Below are 21,689 nucleotides of genomic sequence, written 5' to 3'. Positions count from 1 at the left end.
GAAAAAGGCCAGGATTCAGAGCAGCAGACATTCTTTCAAATGAGGAAATACATGTCCAACTACCTGGGACAGGAAATACCATGGTTGAACATGTCCAACTACCTGGAACAGGAAATACCATGGTTGAACATGTCCAACTACCTGGAACAGGAAATACCATGGTTGAACATGTCCAACTACCTGGGACAGGAAATACCATGGTTGAACAGTAATACATAGTGGAACCATCATCCATGTATATAGCAGACAGTGGAACAATCCTCCATGTATATAACAGACAGTGGAACCATCCTCCATGTATATAACTGACAGTAATACACAGTGGAACCATCATCCGTGTATATAACAGTCAGTAATACACAGTGGAACCATCATACATGTATATAACAGACAGTAATACACAGTGGAACTATCATCCATGTATATAACTGACAGTAATACACAGTGGAACCATCATCCATGTATATAACAGATAGTAATACACAGTGGAACTATCATCCATGTATATAACAGACAGTAATACACAGTGGAACCATCATCCATGTATATAACAGACAGTAATACACAGTGGAACCATCATCCATGTATATAACAAACAGTAATACACAGTGGAACTATCATCCATGTATATAACTGACAGTAATACACAGTGGAACCATCATCCATGTATATAACTGACAGTGGAACCATCATCCATGTATATAACTAACAGTAATACATAGTGGAACCATCATCCATGTATATAACAGACAGTGGAACCATCATCCATGTATATAACAGACAGTAATACACAGTGGAACCATCATCCATGTATATAACAGACAGTAATACACAGTGGAACCATCATCCATGTATATAACAGACAGTAATACACAGTGGAACCATCATCCATGTATATACCAGACAGTAATACACAGTGGAACCATCATCCATGTATATAACAGACAGTAATACACAGTGGAACCATCATCCATGTATATAACAGACAGTGGAACCATCATCCATGTATATAACTGACAGTGGAACCATCATCCATGTATATAACAAACAGTGGAACCATCATCCATGTATATAACTGACAGTAATACACAGTGGAACCATCATCCATGTATATAACAGAAAGTAATACACAGGGAACCATCATCCATGTATATAACAGACAGTGGAACCATCATCCATGTATATAACAGACAGTAATACACAGTGCAACCATCATCCATGTATATAACAGACAGTGGAACCATCATCCATGTATATAACAGACAGTAATACACAGTGGAACCATCATCCATGTATATAACAGACAGTAATACACAGTGCAACCATCATCCATGTATATAACAGACAGTGGAACCATCATCCATGTATATAACAGACAGTAATACACAGTGGAACCATCATCCATGTATATAACTGACAGTAATACACAGTGGAACCATCATCCATGTATATAACTGACAGTAATACACAGTGGAACCATCATCCATGTATATAACAGACAGTAATACACAGTGGAACCATCATCCATGTATATAACTGACAGTAATACACAGTGGAACCATCATCCATGTATATACCAGACAGTAAAACACAGTGGAACCATCATCCATGTATATAACAGACAGTAATACACAGTGGAACCATCATCCATGTATATAACAGACAGTAATACACAGTGTAACCATCATCCATGTATATAACCGACAGTGGAACCATCATCCATGTATATAACTGACAGTGGAACCATCATCCATGTATATAACAGACAGTGGAACCATCATCCATGTATATAACTGACAGTGGAACCATCATCCATGTATATAACAGACAGTAATACACATTGGAACCATCATCCATGTATATAACAGACAGTAATACACAGTGGAACCATCATCCATGTATATAACAGACAGTGGAACCATCATCCATGTATATAACCGACAGTAATACACAGTGGAACCATCATACATGTATATAACTGACAGTAATACACAGTGGAACCATCATACATGTATATAACAGACAGTAATACACAGTGGAACCATCATCCATGTATATAACAGACAGTAATACACAGTGGAACCATCATCCATGTATATAACTGACAGTAATACACAGTGGAACCATCATCCATGTATATAACTAACAGCAATACACAGTGGATCCATCATCCATGTATATAACAGACAGTATTACACAGTGGAACCATCATCCATGTATATAACTGACAGTAATACACAGTGGAACCATCATCCATGTATATAACAGACAGTGGAACAATCATCCATGTATATAACAGACAGTAATACACAGAGCAACCATCATCCATGTATATAACAGACAGTAATACACAGTGGAACCATCATCCATGTATATAACAGACAGTAATACACAGTGCAACCATCATCCATGTATATAACTGACAGTAATACACAGTGGAACCATCATCCATGTATATAACAGACAGTGGAACCATCATACATGTATATAACAGACAGTAATACACAGTGGAACCATCATCCATGTATATAACAGACAGTAATACACAGTGGAACTATCATCCATGTATATAACTGACAGTAATACATAGTGGAACAATCATCCATGTATATAACAGATAGTAATACACAGTGGAACCATCATACATGTATAAAACAGACAGTAATACACAGTGGAACCATCATCCATGTATATAACTAACAGTAATACATAGTGGATCCATCATCCATGTAAAAAGGGTTTGAAAACTTTCTGAATGCACTGTACACCTTACACACCCTAATTGATAAACATGTCCACCCAAAAAAAGGTGAAAAATCTTTGCTTGCTTTATTGACTTTAAAAAGCATTAGATTTTATTTGGCACAAAGGTCTATTCTACAAGATTCTCCAAAGTGGGCTTGGTGGTAAGGTGTGTATGACTTAATAAAATGTATCAACACAGAAAACATGTTTGCAAATAAAAATCAAAAACCAAAGAACATAATTATTTGTGTGTGAGGTGTGAGACAAGGCTGCAGTTTGAGTCCAAACCTTTTCAACATTTATATCAATGAATTAGCAGACATGTTGGACCATTCTGCAGCTCCAGGACTCACACTATTTAACACAGAGGTGAAATACCTGCTATATGCTGATGATTTGGTTCTTTTATCACCAAACACAGAAGATCTTCAACAGAACTTTAACATTCTAGAGCAATATTGCCATTATTGGCCCCTGGCAGTAAATAAAAAAAAAACTAAAATCATGATTTTCCAAAAGAATCCAAATGTCAGGAACACAAATATGAATTCACCTTGAACAACACCATAATTGAACATACAAAAAATTGACTCATACCTTGGTCTGACCATATCTGCATGGGGAAACTTTAATATGGCAGTGAACGCACTCAAAGAAAAAGCCTTCAGAGCATTGTATGCAATAAAAATCAAATGATCCAAAATCAACATTCCACAAAAATATTTGACAGCGTAATCCTACCAATAGCTCTTTACGGAAGTGAGGTTTGGGGGCCAATCAAAAAACTGGACTTTAAAATGTGGGACAAAACATCCAATTGAAGCCCAACGTGCAAAATTCTGTCTTAAAATTCTACAAGTCCAAAGAAATACACCAACTAATGCATGTAGGCCAGAATTGAGCCGCTTTCCAGTGGTAATGAAAATGCAAAAAAATATATTTAAATGTTGGCTACACCAAAAAATTCAAGTCCAAATTCAAGTCTCCAATTTAAAGCAGTTCAAACCCAAGAGCAGAGCCCAGAAACAAGACCTCTCAATCAACTGGTGCTTTAAAGAATCCAAGTAAACAAAATCATGAACCAAACAAAGGACATATTTACACCATTGGATAAATTAAACAAAGTCTCAAAATGAACTCAACAGCGTTCTGACCCTAAACAGAGAATATGAATTGGCTGATTATCTCTACTCTGTCAGAGATACGAAGCAGAGACAGATCCTTACCAAGTACAGGCTGAGTGACCACCAATTGGCAATACAAACCGGCAGACATAAAAAGACATGGCTACCCAAAGAGGAGTGTGTATTTTTTATTTAACTAGGGCAAATCAGTTAAGAACAAATTGTTATTTACAATGACAGTCTAGGAACAGTGAGTTAACTGCCTTGTTCAGGAGCAGAACAACAAGGTTTTTTACCTTGTCAGCTCGGGGATTCGATCTAGCAACCTTTCAGTTATTGGCCCAACGCTCTAACCACTAGGCTACCTGCTGGTTACTGGCCCAACGCTCTAACCACTAGGTTACCTGCTGGTTACTGGCCCAACGCTCTAACCACTAGGCTACCTGCTGGTTACTGGTCCAACGCTCTAACCACTAGGCTACCTGCTGGTTACTGGCTCAACACTCTAACCACTAGTCTACCTGCTGGTTACTGACCCAACGCTCTAACCACTAGGCTACCTGCTGGTTACTGGCCCAACACTCTAACCACTAGTCTACCTGCTGGTTACTGGCCCAACACTCTAACCACTAGGCTATCTGCTGGTTACTGGCCCAACACTCTAACCACTAGGCTACCTGCTGGTTACTGGCCCAACGCTCTAACCACTAGACTACCTGCTGGTTACTGGCCCAACACTCTAACCACTAGTCTACCTGCTGGTTACTGGCCCAACGCTCTAACCACCAGGCTACCTGCTGTGTATGTGATCGCTGCACAACGGGAGGTAGAAACAGAGATGCACATTTTATTTTACTGTGAGAACTATTGCTCACCAAGAGATACATTATTCACAGAAATTACTACATTTATTCAAAATTGTATCTTATAAATAAACCCAGAGGAAAAACTATAAATAGTCGATGGGCGAAAGAGCAATGGCTCCTCTTGAAGCCAGATAATTATTTGCCTGCCATAGCCTGAGTTACACTAAATAACAACATATGCATATTAAGCAGTCATTTACTTACTATTATTAGTATTGCTGTTGTTATTATTATTGTCTTGATTATTATTAAAAAATTATAGTGGAATGGGTAGTAGAGGAGAGAGAGAAAGAGAGAGAAAGAGCGAGAGAGAGAGAAAGACCCTTTAAATTGAATTGAAAGACAGAGACCGAGAGTTTTTAAATTATTTTTTATTAAACCTTTATTTAATAAAAAATTATTATTTATTATTTATAATGATGGCCTACTGGGGGAACAGTGGGTTAACTGCCTTGTTCAGGGGCAGAACGACAGATTTTTACCTTGTCAGCTCAGGGATTCAATCCAGCAACCTTTCGGTTACTGGTCCAACGCTCTAACCACTAGGCTACCTGCCTCCCCTCCCCTTCACTTTAACCACTAGGCTACCTGCCTCCCCTCCCCTTCACTTTAACCACTAGGATACCTGCCGCCCCTCCACTCTAACCCCTAGGCTACCTGCCTCCCCTCCACTCTAACCACTAGGCTACCTGCCTCCCCTCCACTCTAACCACTAGGCTACCTGCCGCCCCTCCACTCTAACCACTAGGCTACCTGCCGCCCCTCCACTCTAACCACTAGGCTACCTGCCTCCCCTACACTCTAACCACTAGGTTACCTGCCTCCCCTCCACTCTAACCACTAGGCTACCTGCCGCCCCTCCACTCTAACCTCTAAGCTACCTGCTGCCCCTCCACTCTAACCACTAGGTTACCTGCCTCCCCTCCACTCTAACCACTAAGCTACCTACCGCCCCTCCACTCTAACCACTAGGTTACCTGCCGCCCCGCCCCTCCACTCTAACCACTAGCCTACCTGCCGCCCCTACACTCTAACCACTAGGTTACCTGCCTCCCCTCCACTCTAACCACTAGGCTACCTGCCGCCCCTCCACTCTAACCACTAGGCTACCTGCCGCCCCTCCACTCTAACCACTAGGCTACCTGCCGTCCCTCCACTCTAACCACTAGGCTACCTGCCGCCCCTCCACTCTAACCACTAGGCTACCTGCCGCCCCTCCACTCTAACCACTAGGCTACCTGCCGCCCCTCCACTCTAACCACTAGACTACCTGCCGCCCCTCCACTCTAACCACTAGGCTACCTGCCGTCCCTCCACTCTAACCACTAGGCTACCTGCCGCCCCCTCCACTCTAACCACTAGGCTACCTGCCGCCCCTCCACTCTAACCACTAGGCTACCTGCCGTCCCTCCACTCTAACCACTAGACTACCTGCCGCCCCTCCACTCTAACCACTAGGCTACCTGCCGTCCCTCCACTCTAACCACTAGGCTACCTGCCGCCCCTCCACTCTAACCACTAGGCTACCTGCCAAGAGAGTAGAGGCAGCACCACTACCATTATCTAACACACTTCTGCCTTTTGATTTCTTTTCTTTAACCATTAAATCTATCAACACCAATCAAATGTGAAAAATGTGCAAACAGTCCACATGGCTGACAATATGTTTTCATGGGATTTCTTCAACCTTGTAAAACTCACACTCTAGTCCAAAAACATTCATAAACAAGTGACGACGTCCAACATTTTATCCACTGTAAAAACACTGTGATTTCACACACAAATCAACTATTTTGACCCCAACAAGTCAGACAATAATAGGAGCATATCAAATCTTCTCTGCTATTTAAAATCAGCTATCAAAACAGAAATATCTTCTACCAATCAAAAAATATAGCTATTTCAGTAACCACACCAATTACTTATTTTTTAAATCTCAACTTTTAAAGAAAAACCAACTGCAATTTAAACGACTTCAACCACTTTCACAACAATACAAGAATAGCCTCTGACAATTAAAACAAATCAACTATTTAAAAAAAAATAAAACCCCAATCTAATCTTCTTCGTAATCGTCCGTGTCCACACACATCGCCGGGCCGGCAGTGACGAACGGATTGCTGACCGATCCAGCTGCATTCTTTGCCACGACTCTGAATTCATAAACCACACACTCGTTCAGCTCTGTCACCGTATAGTGTGTGTCAGAAACGTTGGTTAAGTTGACCTTCGTCCACCTGTCTCTTTCGCCCTCTTTCTTCTCAATCAGGTAACATGTGACCTTGCTACCACCATCGTAAGAAGGAGGCTCTGCAACAACAACAACAACAACAACAAAAAGATGTAGAGGTTCAGATACAGTTGTTAATACATAGAAGGTTTAAAGGAAGTACACAGTGATATTGGAGAAAAAAGAAAAAAAAAGCAAGTGTAACGTGAGGTTTTAATGATAAATAGATATAACTCAATCCTGCTGACTACGCCACACTGTGATGGACAACCACTATGTGATAAAGAAATGTGATGGACAACCACTATGATAAAGAAATGTGATGGACAACCACTATGTGATAAAGAAATGTGATGGACCAACACTATGATAAAGAAATGTGATGGACAACCAATATGTGATAAAGAAATGTGATGGACAACCAATATGTGATAAAGAAATGTGATGGACAACCACTATGATAAAGAAATGTGATGAACAACCAATATGTGATAAAGAAATGTGATGGACAACCAATATGTGATAAAGAAATGTGATGGACAACCACTATGATAAAGAAATGTGATGGACAACCACTATGTGATAAAGAAATGTGATGGACAACCACTATGTGATAAAGAAATGTGATGGACAACCACTATGTGATAAAGAAATGTGATGGACAACCACTATGTGATAAAGAAATGTGATGGACAACCAATATGATAAAGAAATGTGATGGACAACCAATATGTGATAAAGAAATGTGATGGACAACCACTATGATAAAGAAATGTGATGGACAACCAATATGTGATAAAGAAATGTGATGGACAACCACTATGATAAAGAAATGTGATGGACAACCAATATGATAAAGAAATGTGATGGACAACCAATATGTGATAAAGAAATGTGATGGACAACCAATATGTGATAAAGAAATGTGATGGACAACCACTATGATAAAGAAATGTGATGGACAACCACTATGTGATAAAGAAATGTGATGGACAACCAATATGATAAAGAAATGTGATGGACAACCAATATGTGATAAAGAAATGTGATGGACAACCACTATGATAAAGAAATGTGATGGACAACCAATATGTGATAAAGAAATGTGATGGACAACCACTATGATAAAGAAATGTGATGGACAACCAATATGATAAAGAAATGTGATGGACAACCAATATGTGATAAAGAAATGTGATGGACAACCACTATGTGATAAAGAAATGTGATGGACAACCAATATGTGATAAAGAAATGTGATGGACAACCACTATGATAAAGAAATGTGATGGACAACCACTATGTGATAAAGAAATGTGATGGACAACCACTATGTGATAAAGAAATGTGATGGACAACCACTATGTGATAAAGAAATGTGATGGACCAACACTATGATAAAGAAATGTGATGGACAACCAATATGTGATAAAGAAATGTGATGGACAACCACTATGATAAAGAAATGTGATGGACAACCACTATGTGATAAAGAAATGTGATGGACAACCAATATGTGATAAAGAAATGTGATGGACAACCACTATGATAAAGAAATGTGATGGACAACCAATATGTGATAAAGAAATGTGATGGACAACCAATATGTGATAAAGAAATGTGATGGACAACCACTATGATAAAGAAATGTGATGGACAACCACTATGTGATAAAGAAATGTGATGGACAACCACTATGATAAAGAAATGTGATGGACAACCAATATGTGATAAAGAAATGTGATGAACAACCACTATGTGATAAAGAAATGTGATGGACAACCAATATGTGATAAAGAAATGTGATGGACAACCAATATGTGATAAAGAAATGTGATGGACAACCACTATGATAAAGAAATGTGATGGACAACCACTATGTGATAAAGAAATGTGATGGACAACCACTATGATAAAGAAATGTGATGGACAACCAATATGTGATAAAGAAATGTGATGAACAACCAATATGTGATAAAGAAATGTGATGGACAACCACTATGATAAAGAAATGTGATGGACAACCACTATGTGATAAAGAAATGTGATGGACAACCACTAGGCGATAAATAAATGTGATGGACAACCACTATGTGATAAAGAAATGTGATGGACAACCACTATGATAAAGAAATGTGATGGACAACCAATATGTGATAAAGAAATGTGATGGACAACCACTAGGCGATAAATAAATGTGATGGACAACCACTATGTGATAAAGAAATGTGATGGACAACCACTATGATAAAGAAATGTGATGGACAACCAATATGTGATAAAGAAATGTGATGGACAACCACTAGGCGATAAATAAATGTGATGGACCAACACTAGGCAATAAAGAAATGTGATGGACAACCACTATGTGATAAAGAAATGTGATGGACAACCACTATGTGATAAAGAAATGTGATGGACAACCACTATGATAAAGAAATGTGATGGACAACCACTATGTGATAAAGAAATGTGATGGACAACCACTATGATAAAGAAATGTGATGGACAACCAATATGTGATAAAGAAATGTGATGAACAACCAATATGTGATAAAGAAATGTGATGGACAACCACTATGATAAAGAAATGTGATGGACAACCACTATGTGATAAAGAAATGTGATGGACAACCACTATGATAAAGAAATGTGATGGACAACCAATATGTGATAAAGAAATGTGATGAACAACCAATATGTGATAAAGAAATGTGATGGACAACCACTAGGCGATAAATAAATGTGATGGACAACCACTATGTGATAAAGAAATGTGATGGACAACCACTATGATAAAGAAATGTGATGGACAACCAATATGTGATAAAGAAATGTGATGGACAACCACTAGGCGATAAATAAATGTGATGGACCAACACTATGTGATAAAGAAATGTGATGGACAACCACTATGTGATAAAGAAATGTGATGGACAACCACTATGATAAAGAAATGTGATGGACAACCAATATGTGATAAAGAAATGTGATGGACAACCACTATGATAAAGAAATGTGATGGACAACCAATATGTGATAAAGAAATGTGATGGACCAACACTAGGCAATAAAGAAATGTGATGGACCAACACTAGGCAATAAAGAAATGTGATGGACCAACACTAGGTGATAAAGAAATGTGATGGACAACCACTAGGCGATAAATAAATGTGATGGACCAACACTAGGTGATAAAGAAATGTGATGGACCAACACTAGGCAATAAAGAAATGAGACGCACAACCACTACTGAAAGTAACCAAGTCTCCTTACCACAAGCATCAATCGCCAGTACAGCGTCTGAGCTCTTGCTAAGGGGACTGCATCCAGCTGCGTTTTCTGCTGCCACCTTGAACTCGTAGATGAGACCAGCGACGATGACGTTTGTCACTTTGAAGTGTGCGGCGCGGATAACGGTTTTGTTAACCGTCTGCCACAGGATGCTGTTCTTGTCCTTCATCTGAAGATGATATCCAACTACTGGTCTTCCTCCGTTCCAGTTTGGCTCCGTCCAGGCGACGGTGATGCTTTCTCTGGTTACAGACGTAACGATCGGAGGTGACGGAGCTTCGGGAACGGCTATAGACGAACGAAAATAACATTTAGAAATGAATCTAAGTATGTTACTTTTACCCTGTACAATAACACGTTGTCAGGTATTCTTTATCAGTTCAAGGGGTCTCATAGTACAGCGCCCCCTAGTGGTCTGTCACAAGTATATATGTTACATATACAGATGTATATACATGTATATATGTATATAAAATACAAACATAAAACATGAATATAACTTACTGTAGTTAAGATCCACTTTGACGGTTGCAGAGTCGATGTACTCACTGATGCCGTAGCGATTTTCAGCCCTGATTCTGAACTGGTACTCCAGTCCTGTTATGAGCTTCATGATTTTCATTGTGCATTTCACAACGACTGAGGAGACTTCAGTCCAGTCGGCGTTTATCGTTTCTCGTTTCATTATTATGTAGTTTGTGATGGGGCTTCCGCCGTCATAACGAGGAGGAAGCCAAGTCAGACTCACACTGTCCTCTGTCACTTCAGACATTCCAATAGGACTAACTGGGGCGCTGGGTCTATCCAGGACCACAATGGTCACAAAAGACCTGGAAGCTCCGCTGGTGTTGGAGGCACATATGTCGTACCTTCCTGAATCAGTAGCGGTGCTCTCACGAAGACTGATGATAAGATATTCAGGAGTTACTTCAGAGTTGAATCTCATCGTTGACTTCAACACAACATCGTCCTTTGAAAGAGAAATCTTTGGCGCAGGTTTCCCAGTAAGTGGGATTTGGCATTTCAGGTTTGATCCTGCTCTGACGTAGACTATATTGTCAGGGAACTTGTTCATGTTCATCTCAGGAGGTTCTGTTGAAAGATAGATGAAGACATGTTATTTCAGATCAAAATGAAACAATCTACATGTAAGAATTCGTTTTCCAGAATGTAGTAAACTATCTATCTTGGGTTATGAATGTAGTAAACTAACTATCGTGGGTTATGAATGTAGTAAACCATCTATCTTGTGTTATACTCAGCAATTCTCTACCCTTAGTAACTGTAAATGTAGGACTGGGCAACAACTCACCAAGTTGCCCTTTAACTAACACAGGGAGAGCCATTTCTGTAGGGTCACTGAATCCAGCGTGGTTTTCAGCACGAACTCTGAAAAAGTACTGAGTAGCTTCCTTCAGGTCGTACACCACAAAGTGGACGGTCTTGGTGACGCCACACTTCACCCATTTATCCTGACCCTTCTCGAGAGCATCGACTCGATAACTGGTGATTCTGCTACCTCCGTCATTCTCAGGTTTGGTCCATGACAGGGACACACTTTCCTTGGTGATCTCGGTGACTTCGATGGTTTGTGGTGGGCTGGGTTTTTCTGAAATCAAGGGGGGAAAAAAACTACAGTTTTTTGAAAATATAATACTAAAATGAAATTAGAAAAATATATATTGTAAAGCTTACATTTGGATCTTCAGTTCTAGCATACCTGTAATCATTGCTCCGTATTTGGTCTCAGCTGGCAAGCCGATTCCATACTGGTTTTCACCAGTGACTCTGAAGTAGTACACTCCTCCCTCTTGTAGGTCTGACACTCTGTAGGTCAGACGAGGACATGAATCTGTGACTCTGGTCCATCCCTTGTTGCTCACCTCACGAATATCAACAAGGTAGTTGGTGACAGCAGCACCACCTTCGTTTTCTGGGGTATCCCAGGCAACTGTTGCAGAGCTCTTGGTAATGTCCTTGACCCCAACACGGCATGGTGGACCAGGAGAGTCAAGAACCCTGACATTTAATGTACATGTGACTTTTCCTGCAACGTTTTGTAAAGTCATTGTATATTTTCCAGAGTCATCTCTTGTTGCTTGTTCCACTGTGATAGACGTGACGGTATCAGTGGTATGAATACTGGCCCTCACTCTCAGGTCAACATCTGCCTTGTCCCACATAACGTTAGGAACAGGCTTGCCCCTGAATGGCACAGTTAAGGTGAATGAACTGCCGTCCTTTACAAGAAGAGTCTTTCGCATCTCATTGCTGATATTAAACTGTGGTTCCTCTTCTCTGTCCTCAGCTACTTGTGGATCAGTAGGAAGGCTTGGCTCACTGACACCAATCTTGTTGATGGATTTGACAACAAATACATATTCTGCTCCAGATGTCAATCCAACGACAGTGAATTCAGTGTTCTCTGTGTTTGAAACACTGCCGCACCAGTCCCCTTCATCTGTTCTCTTATATTCAACACAGTATCCTGTTACAGCAGCTCCCCCATCAAACAATGGCTTATTCCATGAAAGAGTTACAGAAGTATTGGTTGAGTCAATGACTTTGGGTTTAGCTGGTGGTGATGGCAGGAATTGTGGATCCTCCGCTTTTGTCAGTTTGCAAGGAATACTTGGGGGACTCAAGCCTGCAACATTTTCTGCATAGACTCTGTACTTATACTCACATCCCTCACAGAGATTGGATGCCTTGACCCTAAGGTCATTCACAGGCTTTGTGTTCACCTTTACCCAGCGCAATCCAGATTTCTCTCGTTTTTCAATAACATAGCCAGAAATGCTGCTTCCTCCATCGGACTCAGGTCTTTTCCAGCAGATTGTCATCGTCTCACTTGTTACACTGGTGATTTCAACATCTGTTGGTGCAGCGGGGACAGTGAATGGATCTGTGGCCTTGGTTGGCTCACTCTCCAAGGCTTCACCTTCTCCATATTAATTCACTGCCTTTACTCTGAAGATGTATTCATTTCCTGTACGCAGACTGGTGACCTTGCATGTTGTAGCCTTCACGTCTTCATATATTGAAGTCCAGGTGACACGACTGGTTTCACATTTCTCAACTATATAGTGCAGAATTTCTGCACCACCATTTTCTTGAGGTGGTCCCCAGGTCAAAGTGCATTTCTCTGCGGTCAGACCAGTCACATCCAATGGCTCAGTGGATGGTCCAGGGCGGTCGAGAACCTTACAGTTTACAGACAGGGATCTTGTACCAGCAATGATCTGCACTGTTACAGTGTATTGACCCGAGTCTCTTCGAATACTGTCTCTGACTAGTAATGTGGTGGTAGTGTGTGTTGAAGTGATCTCTATTCTTGCCTTGACCTCAATTCTTTCCCCATCCTTTGACCATGAAATGACTGGACGTGGGCACCCAGAAATATCTGCATCGATTCTCAGAGCATCTCCAGCTTTGGCAATGACTAATTTCTTATACTTGTTATCCAAGACAATACGAGGTAGAACCACGTTATCCTTGACTGTGATGCCACCTGTACATTGTGATGGCTCACTGAGTACTCCGGCAGAGTTCTTTGCAATAACACGGAAGTCATATTGAATATCCTCCGTAAGGCCTTCAATGTCATAGCAAGTTTCCTGGAGAGTGGTGAAATTGCACTTCAACCAACAACCATCTGGAAGTTCCCTGCGTTCAACAATGTAGCCAGTCACCTTGGCTCCACCGTCATTCTCCAGCTTGGACCAAGTAAGAGAAATGGAAGTTCTTGTGATGTCCGTAACTGTAAGGTTAGCAGGAGGATCACATGGATCTCTCGCAGCTATAGGCTCAGTGGCTTTGCTGTACGGTCCAACGCCAGCGATATTCTCAGCAGAAACACGGAATTCATACTGCAAGCTTTCTTCAACGCCATTCACTTTAAATTCTGTTTCAGCAATGAGACGTCCTCTGTTAGTCTTTGTCCAGCGAATACTGCTATAGTCCTTCATTTCCAGGTGATAACCAATGATTGGACTTCCACCGTCATTGGCCGGTTCATTCCATGTAACCAACATGAAGGACTTTGTAGCTTGAGCAACATGGAGGGTAGTGGGAGGACCAGGTGTCTCGAAGGGGTACTGTGCAACAACTGAAGCGGACTCCACAGCACGGCTAACGCCGTAGCGGTTTTCAGCTGCAATACGGAACTGATATTCAGTGCCTTGTGTCAAACGAGGAACTTTAATAGATGTTCTGGCAACTGTGGCTGAAACAGTCTTCCATGTTGTAGTGGTAGTATCTCTCTTATCTACTACGTAGTTGCTGATTGGACATCCTCCATCGTAGAGTGGGGGATCCCAAGACAGTGAAATATAGTCAGCGTTGACTTCATCTACCTTGATTGCACCAGGTGGGCCAGGTTTATCCAAGATGGTAACAGCTATTATGGCTGATTTTCTACCAACTGTGTTGGTTAAGGTGATCTCATAGTTCCCCGATTCCTCCCGCGTTGTGTTTCTGATAGTGATTTTTGATGAGTTATTAGATGTAAGAAAGCTAACCTTGGTTGTCTCCTTCAATTCAACACCATCTTTGTTCCATGAAACCTCAGGTTCAGGTCTGCCTCTAAATGGAACATCGATTTTCAGATCGTCTCCCGCCTTGACACTGAATGAGTTGCACATTAGATCTATGATAGGTTCCATTGTGTCGTCGTTTACTACGACAGCCTCTGCCAGTAGCTTAGGTTCACTCTTGCCTGTTTCATTGACTGCACTAATCCTAAATGAATATTCCTCACCTGTTAAGAGCCCATCAATAGTTGATCTCAATCCCCTTATCTCAGAACACACAGTCCATTTGTCATCGCTCTTGGTTTGCATTTCCACTACGTAGCATTTGATTCTGCTACCACCGTTATCGTCAGGCTTTTCCCATGACAGACTCACGCTGTCGTGAGTAACATCTACAACGGTAACTTTACCAGGAGGCAAAGGAGCTTGTGATACCTTGATTGGTTCTGGTGTTTCTGCTGGCAAACCCACACCGAGCTCATTAACAGCTAGTACGCGGAAATAGTAAAGTCCCCCTTCTATAAGGTTGTCGATCTTCATTCTATTTCTTCCACAGTTATCTGAAACACTGGTAAAAGCCCGTCTTTGAGCTTCTCTCTTCTCCACAATGTAATGTGTGATCTTAGCTCCGCTGTCAATCATTGGAGGCTCCCAGGATAGTGATACAGAATCTCTGGTGATGTCCTTGACTTCAACGTGCTCAGGGGCACTTGGTGAATCCAACACTGTGACGTTAATGAAAGCAGACTTCATACCGCCGGCGTTCTCAAGAGTCAAGGCATACTTGCCAGTGTCAAGTCTGTTGACAGTGTGGATGACAAGGACTGTGTAGGTGCTTGTGACCTCAATGTGTGCATGCTCAGTAAGAGGTCCTTCCATCTTGGACCACTTGACTACAGGTTCAGGTCTATCTCTGAATGGGACAAATAGACGTAGTGTTGCACACGCCCGAACTGACACCATTTTCCTAAGGTCTGAATCTAGTTCAATCTCAGGGGCCTCAAGTCTTTCGGATGTAACTACAGTCCCTGGGACATCAGCTGGTTCCCCAACTCCTTCAGTGTTAATCGCACAGATGTGGAAGTTATATTCTCGATTTTCCTTCAGTGTTTTCACAGTGAAGTGTGTTTCTTCTACACCAGTTGGTGGTGTACAAGTTGTCCACTCTTCCTCCGTTACATCCTTCATCTCAACAACGTATCCTTTGATGGCTGCTCCACCATCATAGATGGGTTTTGTCCATGAGATAGACACGGTTGTGGTTGAATGGTCTGTCACCCTAGGGTTGTAAGGAGGACCTGGTGGATATAAAGGGTCACAAGCTTTGATATATCCTGTTGGTTCACTTGGCACTCCCAGACCAGCAGAATTCTCAGCAGATACTCTGAACTCATAGAAATGTCCCTCGGTGAGTCCGGTGCATCTGAACCGGATATCGTCTTCTCACAAGTCTTCTCTTGTTACACTTTGTCCATCTAACACCGTCTTTATCACGTTTTTCAACGATATAGCCATCTATTTCTGAACCACCATCGTTTTCTGGTCGATTCCATGTAAGGACCATTGAGTCGCTTGTTATAGCACTTGCTTCAGGTATGGAAGGAGCGCTGGGCGGCTTGAACGGACAACATGCAGTAACCGGGTCTGATTCAAGAGAGTCACCAGTGCCAAACCTATTCACCGCTTTAACTCTGAAGATGTACTCAGTGCCAGGTACAAGTTTAGTCACTTTGTAGCTGACAGCTTGGGTTTCCGGTTCGACTACAGTCCATGACACGCGGTTGGTTACCCTCTTTTCAATGATATAATGGGAAACACTGGCACCGCCATCTTGTAACGGATCACTCCAGTGAAGCGTGGCTTTCTCTGCAGTCACACCAGTTATCTTCATTGGACCATCAGGTGGACCAGGTCTATCGAGAACCTTAACATTGACAGGTATGTCTTTCTTTCCAGCCACATTGCTGAGACTCAGGACGAACTGTCCGCCATCTATTCCGATGCAATCTAGAACTGTTAAAACGGTGCGTTCAAATGTTTTTATGACCTCCGTTCTCGGGGAAGTTTTATCAATTTCTTTTCCGTCTTTTAACCACTTGACTCTGGGGAGTGGCGTACCCAGAATATCCGCTCCGATAACAAACGTTTCGCCAGCACGGACGACTAGACCGTCTTTAAACTTGTGATCCATCGATGCTGTCGGTGCCTCGATTTCCATGGTGGCTCTTGTTACTGATGACACAAATGGAATACCAGGTGCAAAAGGTTCACTAAGAGAGAAAGAGAGAAAGAGAGAGAGAGAGAGAGAGAGAGAGAGAGAGAATGGGAGAACAGGTGGGAGAAAGAGAGAAATGGAAGGAGAAAGAAAGATAAATATGTATAATCAGATGTGACACATTATTAATAAAACCTTATTTATTGATTGATTATCTTCATTCAATTGAAGGCGTATACGTTTTGGAGTTCCCCTTGGCTCCTCATCAGTTCAAGTGGTGGCATAGTCTAGCACCACCTAGTGGTCTGTCACACAGAGATAGTCTATAATGTTGAGATATGCTATTGGGATTGATTTACAAGGGTTTTACAGGTGAAGATGGCAATAGTCCCACATGGGTCTACCACTTCTGACCAATCATATTAGCCTAACTAATCACTACCTCTGACATGTGTATTAAAACTATATACTTTTATGGTATGTTGTTCACAGGAATATACTGAACAGGAGAGAGAGAGAGAGAGAGAGAGAGAGAGTGAGAGAGAAAAATGTGTAATGAAAAAGCTAGAATCTATGCTTCCCAACGTGATTTGAAAATGATTTGTTTTGCCAAAAAGAGGACAATGTTTTAGTTGAAGGCTACTTTAAGAATCTGTGTGTGTGTGTGATAGGCTGCACAATGTGGATGATCCAAGATGATGCTACAACACCAAAGATAGGGAGATCACACATGGCAGGCTATTTACACGCACAACTGTGTTATCACATGATATATCAAGAGCAATTTTGTATATTTAAGTTTTTTTTTTATAATTGAACTAAATGTAAAAAAATAAATCATGTCAACTGTTGGAAATATTACGCCTCTTCCCCGAAACAGGTCATTAAGCAATGAACTAATTCATTGTGTGAACTCATGACATAATTTTTCATATGACATAAATAACCCTAATAACTAAAGTGCAAACACCGTTCTCCCATTGGTTGTTCAACCTATCAATCAAGCAGTTTACTGCGTCACCCATCCTCACCGGCGCCGTTGATTGGCTGAGCTGGTAGATTTCCCTACATGGTCAAAAGGATTTCGCAATACTTCGAGTAGCTCTAGGTACATGATCTAAACAAACAAAACAGAAACCATCAACTAACTTATATGGTCAACGGACATTTACTCCTAACTTTTTATACTTTGATGGGCAATTGACGACACCTAAAAAGCAGACAAGGTACGTCGTTGATTTTTTTTTTTTTTTGGCAATGTTTTCCAAGTCATCTTCTATGGAAAAGGTATAGCTAGCTAGGCTAACTGGCTAGCTAGGCTAACTGGAATCACACAAGCTGTAAATCAATCGTGCTAAATTACACAACTCAAAAATGAAAACTTTAGTTTGGTTTATCACACCGCTGTTTAGTAAACAGCAAAGTATATAGTGATGGGGCGTCCAAAGTGTGTTTTTTTTACGTTAGGTGGTGTTATTTTCGGATTGTGGGAAATGCTGCTAGCTTGTGTTGGCCAGTTGTCTAGCTAGCTAACAAACTAACGCGTTAGCAAGCCAAGCTCCACGCCTCCTGCTATTGCCAAATCACTCACTCTCTCTTAAAGCTTTTTTTGTGTATTTCCATAAAACATTCTAGCTAGTTTAACTAGTTAGTCTCACGTCAAACGTTGTGTGTTAGTGTTTAGTGAATTCACCGGCACAATTTTATTTTGAATCCCAAAAAACGTCCGTTGCTTACCACTGTATGGCTACTGAGTTTCTCTCTCTCGGCACAAAGACTATCTGCCATGTACGGAGGGAGGTATGAGGTGATGCAACCACAGGCAACACTAACTAGCAGACAGCTGAACGGACCGACGGAGGGACATGTCACATACACACAACTCTCTCTCCCTGTGTCACTTTATCACACTGATGTTAGCTAGGATTTTTCACTTTCCCTCAAGGAGAATAACATATGCCAGTGATTCTAGCTAAATGTTTTGGTGGGTGAATTCCCTCAAGGAGAATAATATGCAGGTGATTCTAGCTAAATGTTTTGGTGGGTGAATTCCCTCAAGGAGAATAATATGCAGGTGATTCTAGCTAAATGTTTTGGTGGGTGAATTCCCTCAAGGAGAATAACATGCTGGTGATTCTAGCTAAATGTTTTGGTGGGTGAATTCCCTCAAGGAGAATAACATGCTGGTGATTCTAGCTAAATGTTTTGGTGAATTAATGCAAATTGAGGGAGGGGCTTAACCTCTTGGGCAGGTGGGATGCTACCGTCCCACCCACGGTTCACACTATTCAACAGCCAGTGAAAAATCAGAGTGCCAAATTCAAAACAACAAAATGTCATAATTCAAAGTTCTCAAACATACGACTAATTTGTAAGTCGCTCTGGATAAGAGCGTCTGCTAAATGACGTAAATGTAATGTAAAGGTACACTTCTCCTTAATGTAACCACATTGTCCGATTTCAAAAAGGCTTTACTGCGAAAGCATAAAATTAGATTATGTTAGGACAGGTACAACACAAGAAAAACCACACAGCCATTTTCCAAGCAGGAGAGAGGGGTCACAAATACCAGAAATTCAGCTAAAATTAAGCACTAACCTTTGACGATCTTCATCAGATGACACTCCTAGGGCTCAATGTTAGACAATACATGTATGTTTTGTTCGATAAAGTTCATATTTATATCCAAAAACAGCATTTTACACTGACGCGTGATGTTCAGAAAATATTAGCCTCCAATACTGCGGTGAATCAGCACAACAATTTACAAAAATACTTATCAACGTTGATAAAATATTAAACTGTTATTCAAAGAATTATAGATAACCATCTCCTTTATGCAACCACTGTGACAGATTTCAAAAAGCTTCATGGGGAAAGCACACTTGGCAATAATCTGAGTACTGCACTCAGAAACATACACCAGGCAAAACAGATACCCGCCATTTGAGTCATCTAAAATCATAAATAGCATAATAAATATTCACTTACCTTTGATGATCTTCATCAGAAGGCACTTCCAGGTCCACAATAAATATTGTTTTGTTCGATAAAGTCCATAATTTATGTCCAAATACCTCCTTGTTGTTCTCGCGTTCAGTAAGCTACTCCAAATGTAGGAAGCGCGGCCAAAATTTTGTGACAAAAAGTTTAAAAAAAATGTTATATTTACGTTCGTTGAAACATGTCAAATGTTGTATAGCATCAATCTTTAGGGCCTTTTTAACATAAAACTTAAATAATATTCCAACCGGACGATTCCAATGTCTTGAATAAAAATAAATAATAATAAAAAAACATTTACAGCAAGAAATAGAACCCTTGTAATGAAACGGAAATTTAACCATTTTGAATGATTGGACAGGAATTTAGCCTGTAAAAATGATTGTTGAGAATTTTCTTCCAGTTTGAGAGCCACATAAAATAAAATAAACACAGCTACCCCTCACGTGAAGGCGCGCCACAAAACTCATGTCATTTTCTGAGTCACCAACTTCCCAGCCTTCTTGTTCGCTCTCTGTTCACTGCAAAAGCCTGAAACTAGGTTCTAAAGACTGTTGACATCTAGTGGAAGCCTTAGGGAGTGCACAATGAACCCTAAGTCACTGTGTGTTATATAGGCAGTGACTTGAAAAGACTACAAGCACCACATTTCCCACTTCCTTGTTGGATTTTTCTCAGGTTTTTGCCTGCCATTTGAGTTCTGTTATACTCACAGACATCATTAAAACAGTTTTAGAAACTTCAGAGTGTTTTCTATCAAATCTACTAATAATACGCATATTCTAGTTCCTGGGCCCGAGTAGTAGGCCGTTTAATTTGGGTACGTTTTTCATCCGGCCGTGAAAATACTGCCCCCTACCCAAGAGAGGTTAACCAAAACCATCTGTTTTACACCAAAAATTCCCATCAACATTTTAATGTCAATACGAAATACACAATATTATAAAGCTACATATTCTAGATATGTTTTTTTGCATCAATGTGTTTTACAATAAAAGTAATCTCTGATGGGGAAGACTGTGAACATACATGGGACTGTAGATCTGTCTTCATACTATGGGCACCAATAGCAAACGAGCAGAAATAGTTCCAATGCTTGGATTTTTTTCCTCACTGGTTATTTGGACAAATCACGATTTTGCAGGTGGATAGCATATTTTAAATTTCTGATGGGGGGGGGGGGGGAGATTTGACCCATAGACTTGTCCTTATTAACTTGTAAATAGAGAGGGTGGGGTTCCTCGTTCTAGCATCTCTTCTCATAACTGATACGGACACAGATCTTAATTGAGCAGCTGACCAATTACACAAAGACTTTTATTTCTGGTGAAATCAAGATTACTAGAAATGATATGGGGCTCCCGAGTAGCGCAGCGGTCTAAGACACTGCATCTCAGTGCTAGAGGCATCACTACAGACCCTGGTTCGATTCCAGGCTGTATGGCCAGGGTAGGCCGTCATTGTAAATAATAATTTGTTCTTAACTGACTTGCCTAGTTAAATAAAGGTTAAATTAAAACAAATTGTGCTACTGAGGTTGAGTCCTGCTATTTCCCAGACTACCCTGACTCAAGTAGTTCTGACTAAAAGCTCATAGTCTAGAATGTTCTTAGCTGTCACCTGTGTGTAGCCTATTTTAAAAAATAATTAATCCCTATCAACATGTGTATCTTACCTTCT

General features: G+C 40.8%; 3 protein-coding genes across 5 annotated transcripts in view; all 3 read right to left on the bottom strand.

Annotated features, from left to right (window-relative positions):
- Positions 1-6,660: 6,660 nt before the first annotated feature.
- On the bottom strand, positions 6,661-13,136 carry LOC115203712 (titin-like). The gene is made up of 5 exons (XM_029768635.1): positions 11,980-13,136; positions 11,572-11,868; positions 10,764-11,351; positions 10,242-10,547; positions 6,661-7,045 (listed from the first exon to the last, which is right to left on the bottom strand). The coding sequence occupies exons 1-5, from the start codon at positions 13,100-13,102 to the stop codon at positions 6,792-6,794; spliced, it is 2,568 nt and encodes an 855-aa protein (XP_029624495.1). The 5' UTR covers positions 13,103-13,136; the 3' UTR covers positions 6,661-6,791.
- Positions 13,137-13,194: 58 nt separating this feature from the next.
- LOC115203711 (titin-like) lies at positions 13,195-16,172 on the bottom strand. The gene has a single exon (XM_029768634.1). The coding sequence runs from the start codon at positions 15,977-15,979 to the stop codon at positions 13,211-13,213; it is 2,769 nt and encodes a 922-aa protein (XP_029624494.1). The 5' UTR covers positions 15,980-16,172; the 3' UTR covers positions 13,195-13,210.
- The window catches only part of LOC115203716 (titin-like), a 41,944-nt gene continuing 36,416 nt past the window's right edge, over positions 16,162-21,689 (bottom strand). The window contains exons 1-2 of one of the 3 annotated variants that reach the window (XM_029768645.1): positions 21,685-21,689; positions 16,162-17,061 (exon numbers count right to left, since the gene is read on the bottom strand). The exon at positions 21,685-21,689 is cut by the window's right edge and continues 73 nt beyond it. In XM_029768645.1, coding sequence (XP_029624505.1) covers positions 16,182-17,061; positions 21,685-21,689 — 885 coding nt within the window. In that variant the 3' untranslated portion in view covers positions 16,162-16,181. Of the gene's footprint in view, positions 17,062-18,037; positions 18,121-21,684 lie in introns of those variants that run through there. The other 2 variants (XM_029768643.1, XM_029768644.1) reach the window with 2 other exon arrangements.

This window comes from Salmo trutta, chromosome 12 (genome assembly GCF_901001165.1).
Source record: "Salmo trutta chromosome 12, fSalTru1.1, whole genome shotgun sequence".
NCBI lineage: Eukaryota > Metazoa > Chordata > Actinopteri > Salmoniformes > Salmonidae > Salmo > Salmo trutta.
This window is presented reverse-complemented; position numbering and strand designations above follow the sequence as displayed.

Coding starts and splice junctions, on each gene's coding strand:
- LOC115203712 (XM_029768635.1), bottom strand. CDS start 13,102: ATGACAATCTGCTGGAAAAGACCTGAGTCCGATGGAGGAAGCAGCATT. Junction 10,548..10,763: donor CAAAGTGGATCTTAACTACA/GTAAGTTATATT, acceptor GTTCGTCTATAG/CCGTTCCCGAAGCTCCGTCA. Junction 7,046..10,241: donor ACTGGCGATTGATGCTTGTG/GTAAGGAGACTT, acceptor TTGTTGTTGCAG/AGCCTCCTTCTTACGATGGT.
- LOC115203711 (XM_029768634.1), bottom strand. CDS start 15,979: ATGAAGGATGTAACGGAGGAAGAGTGGACAACTTGTACACCACCAACT.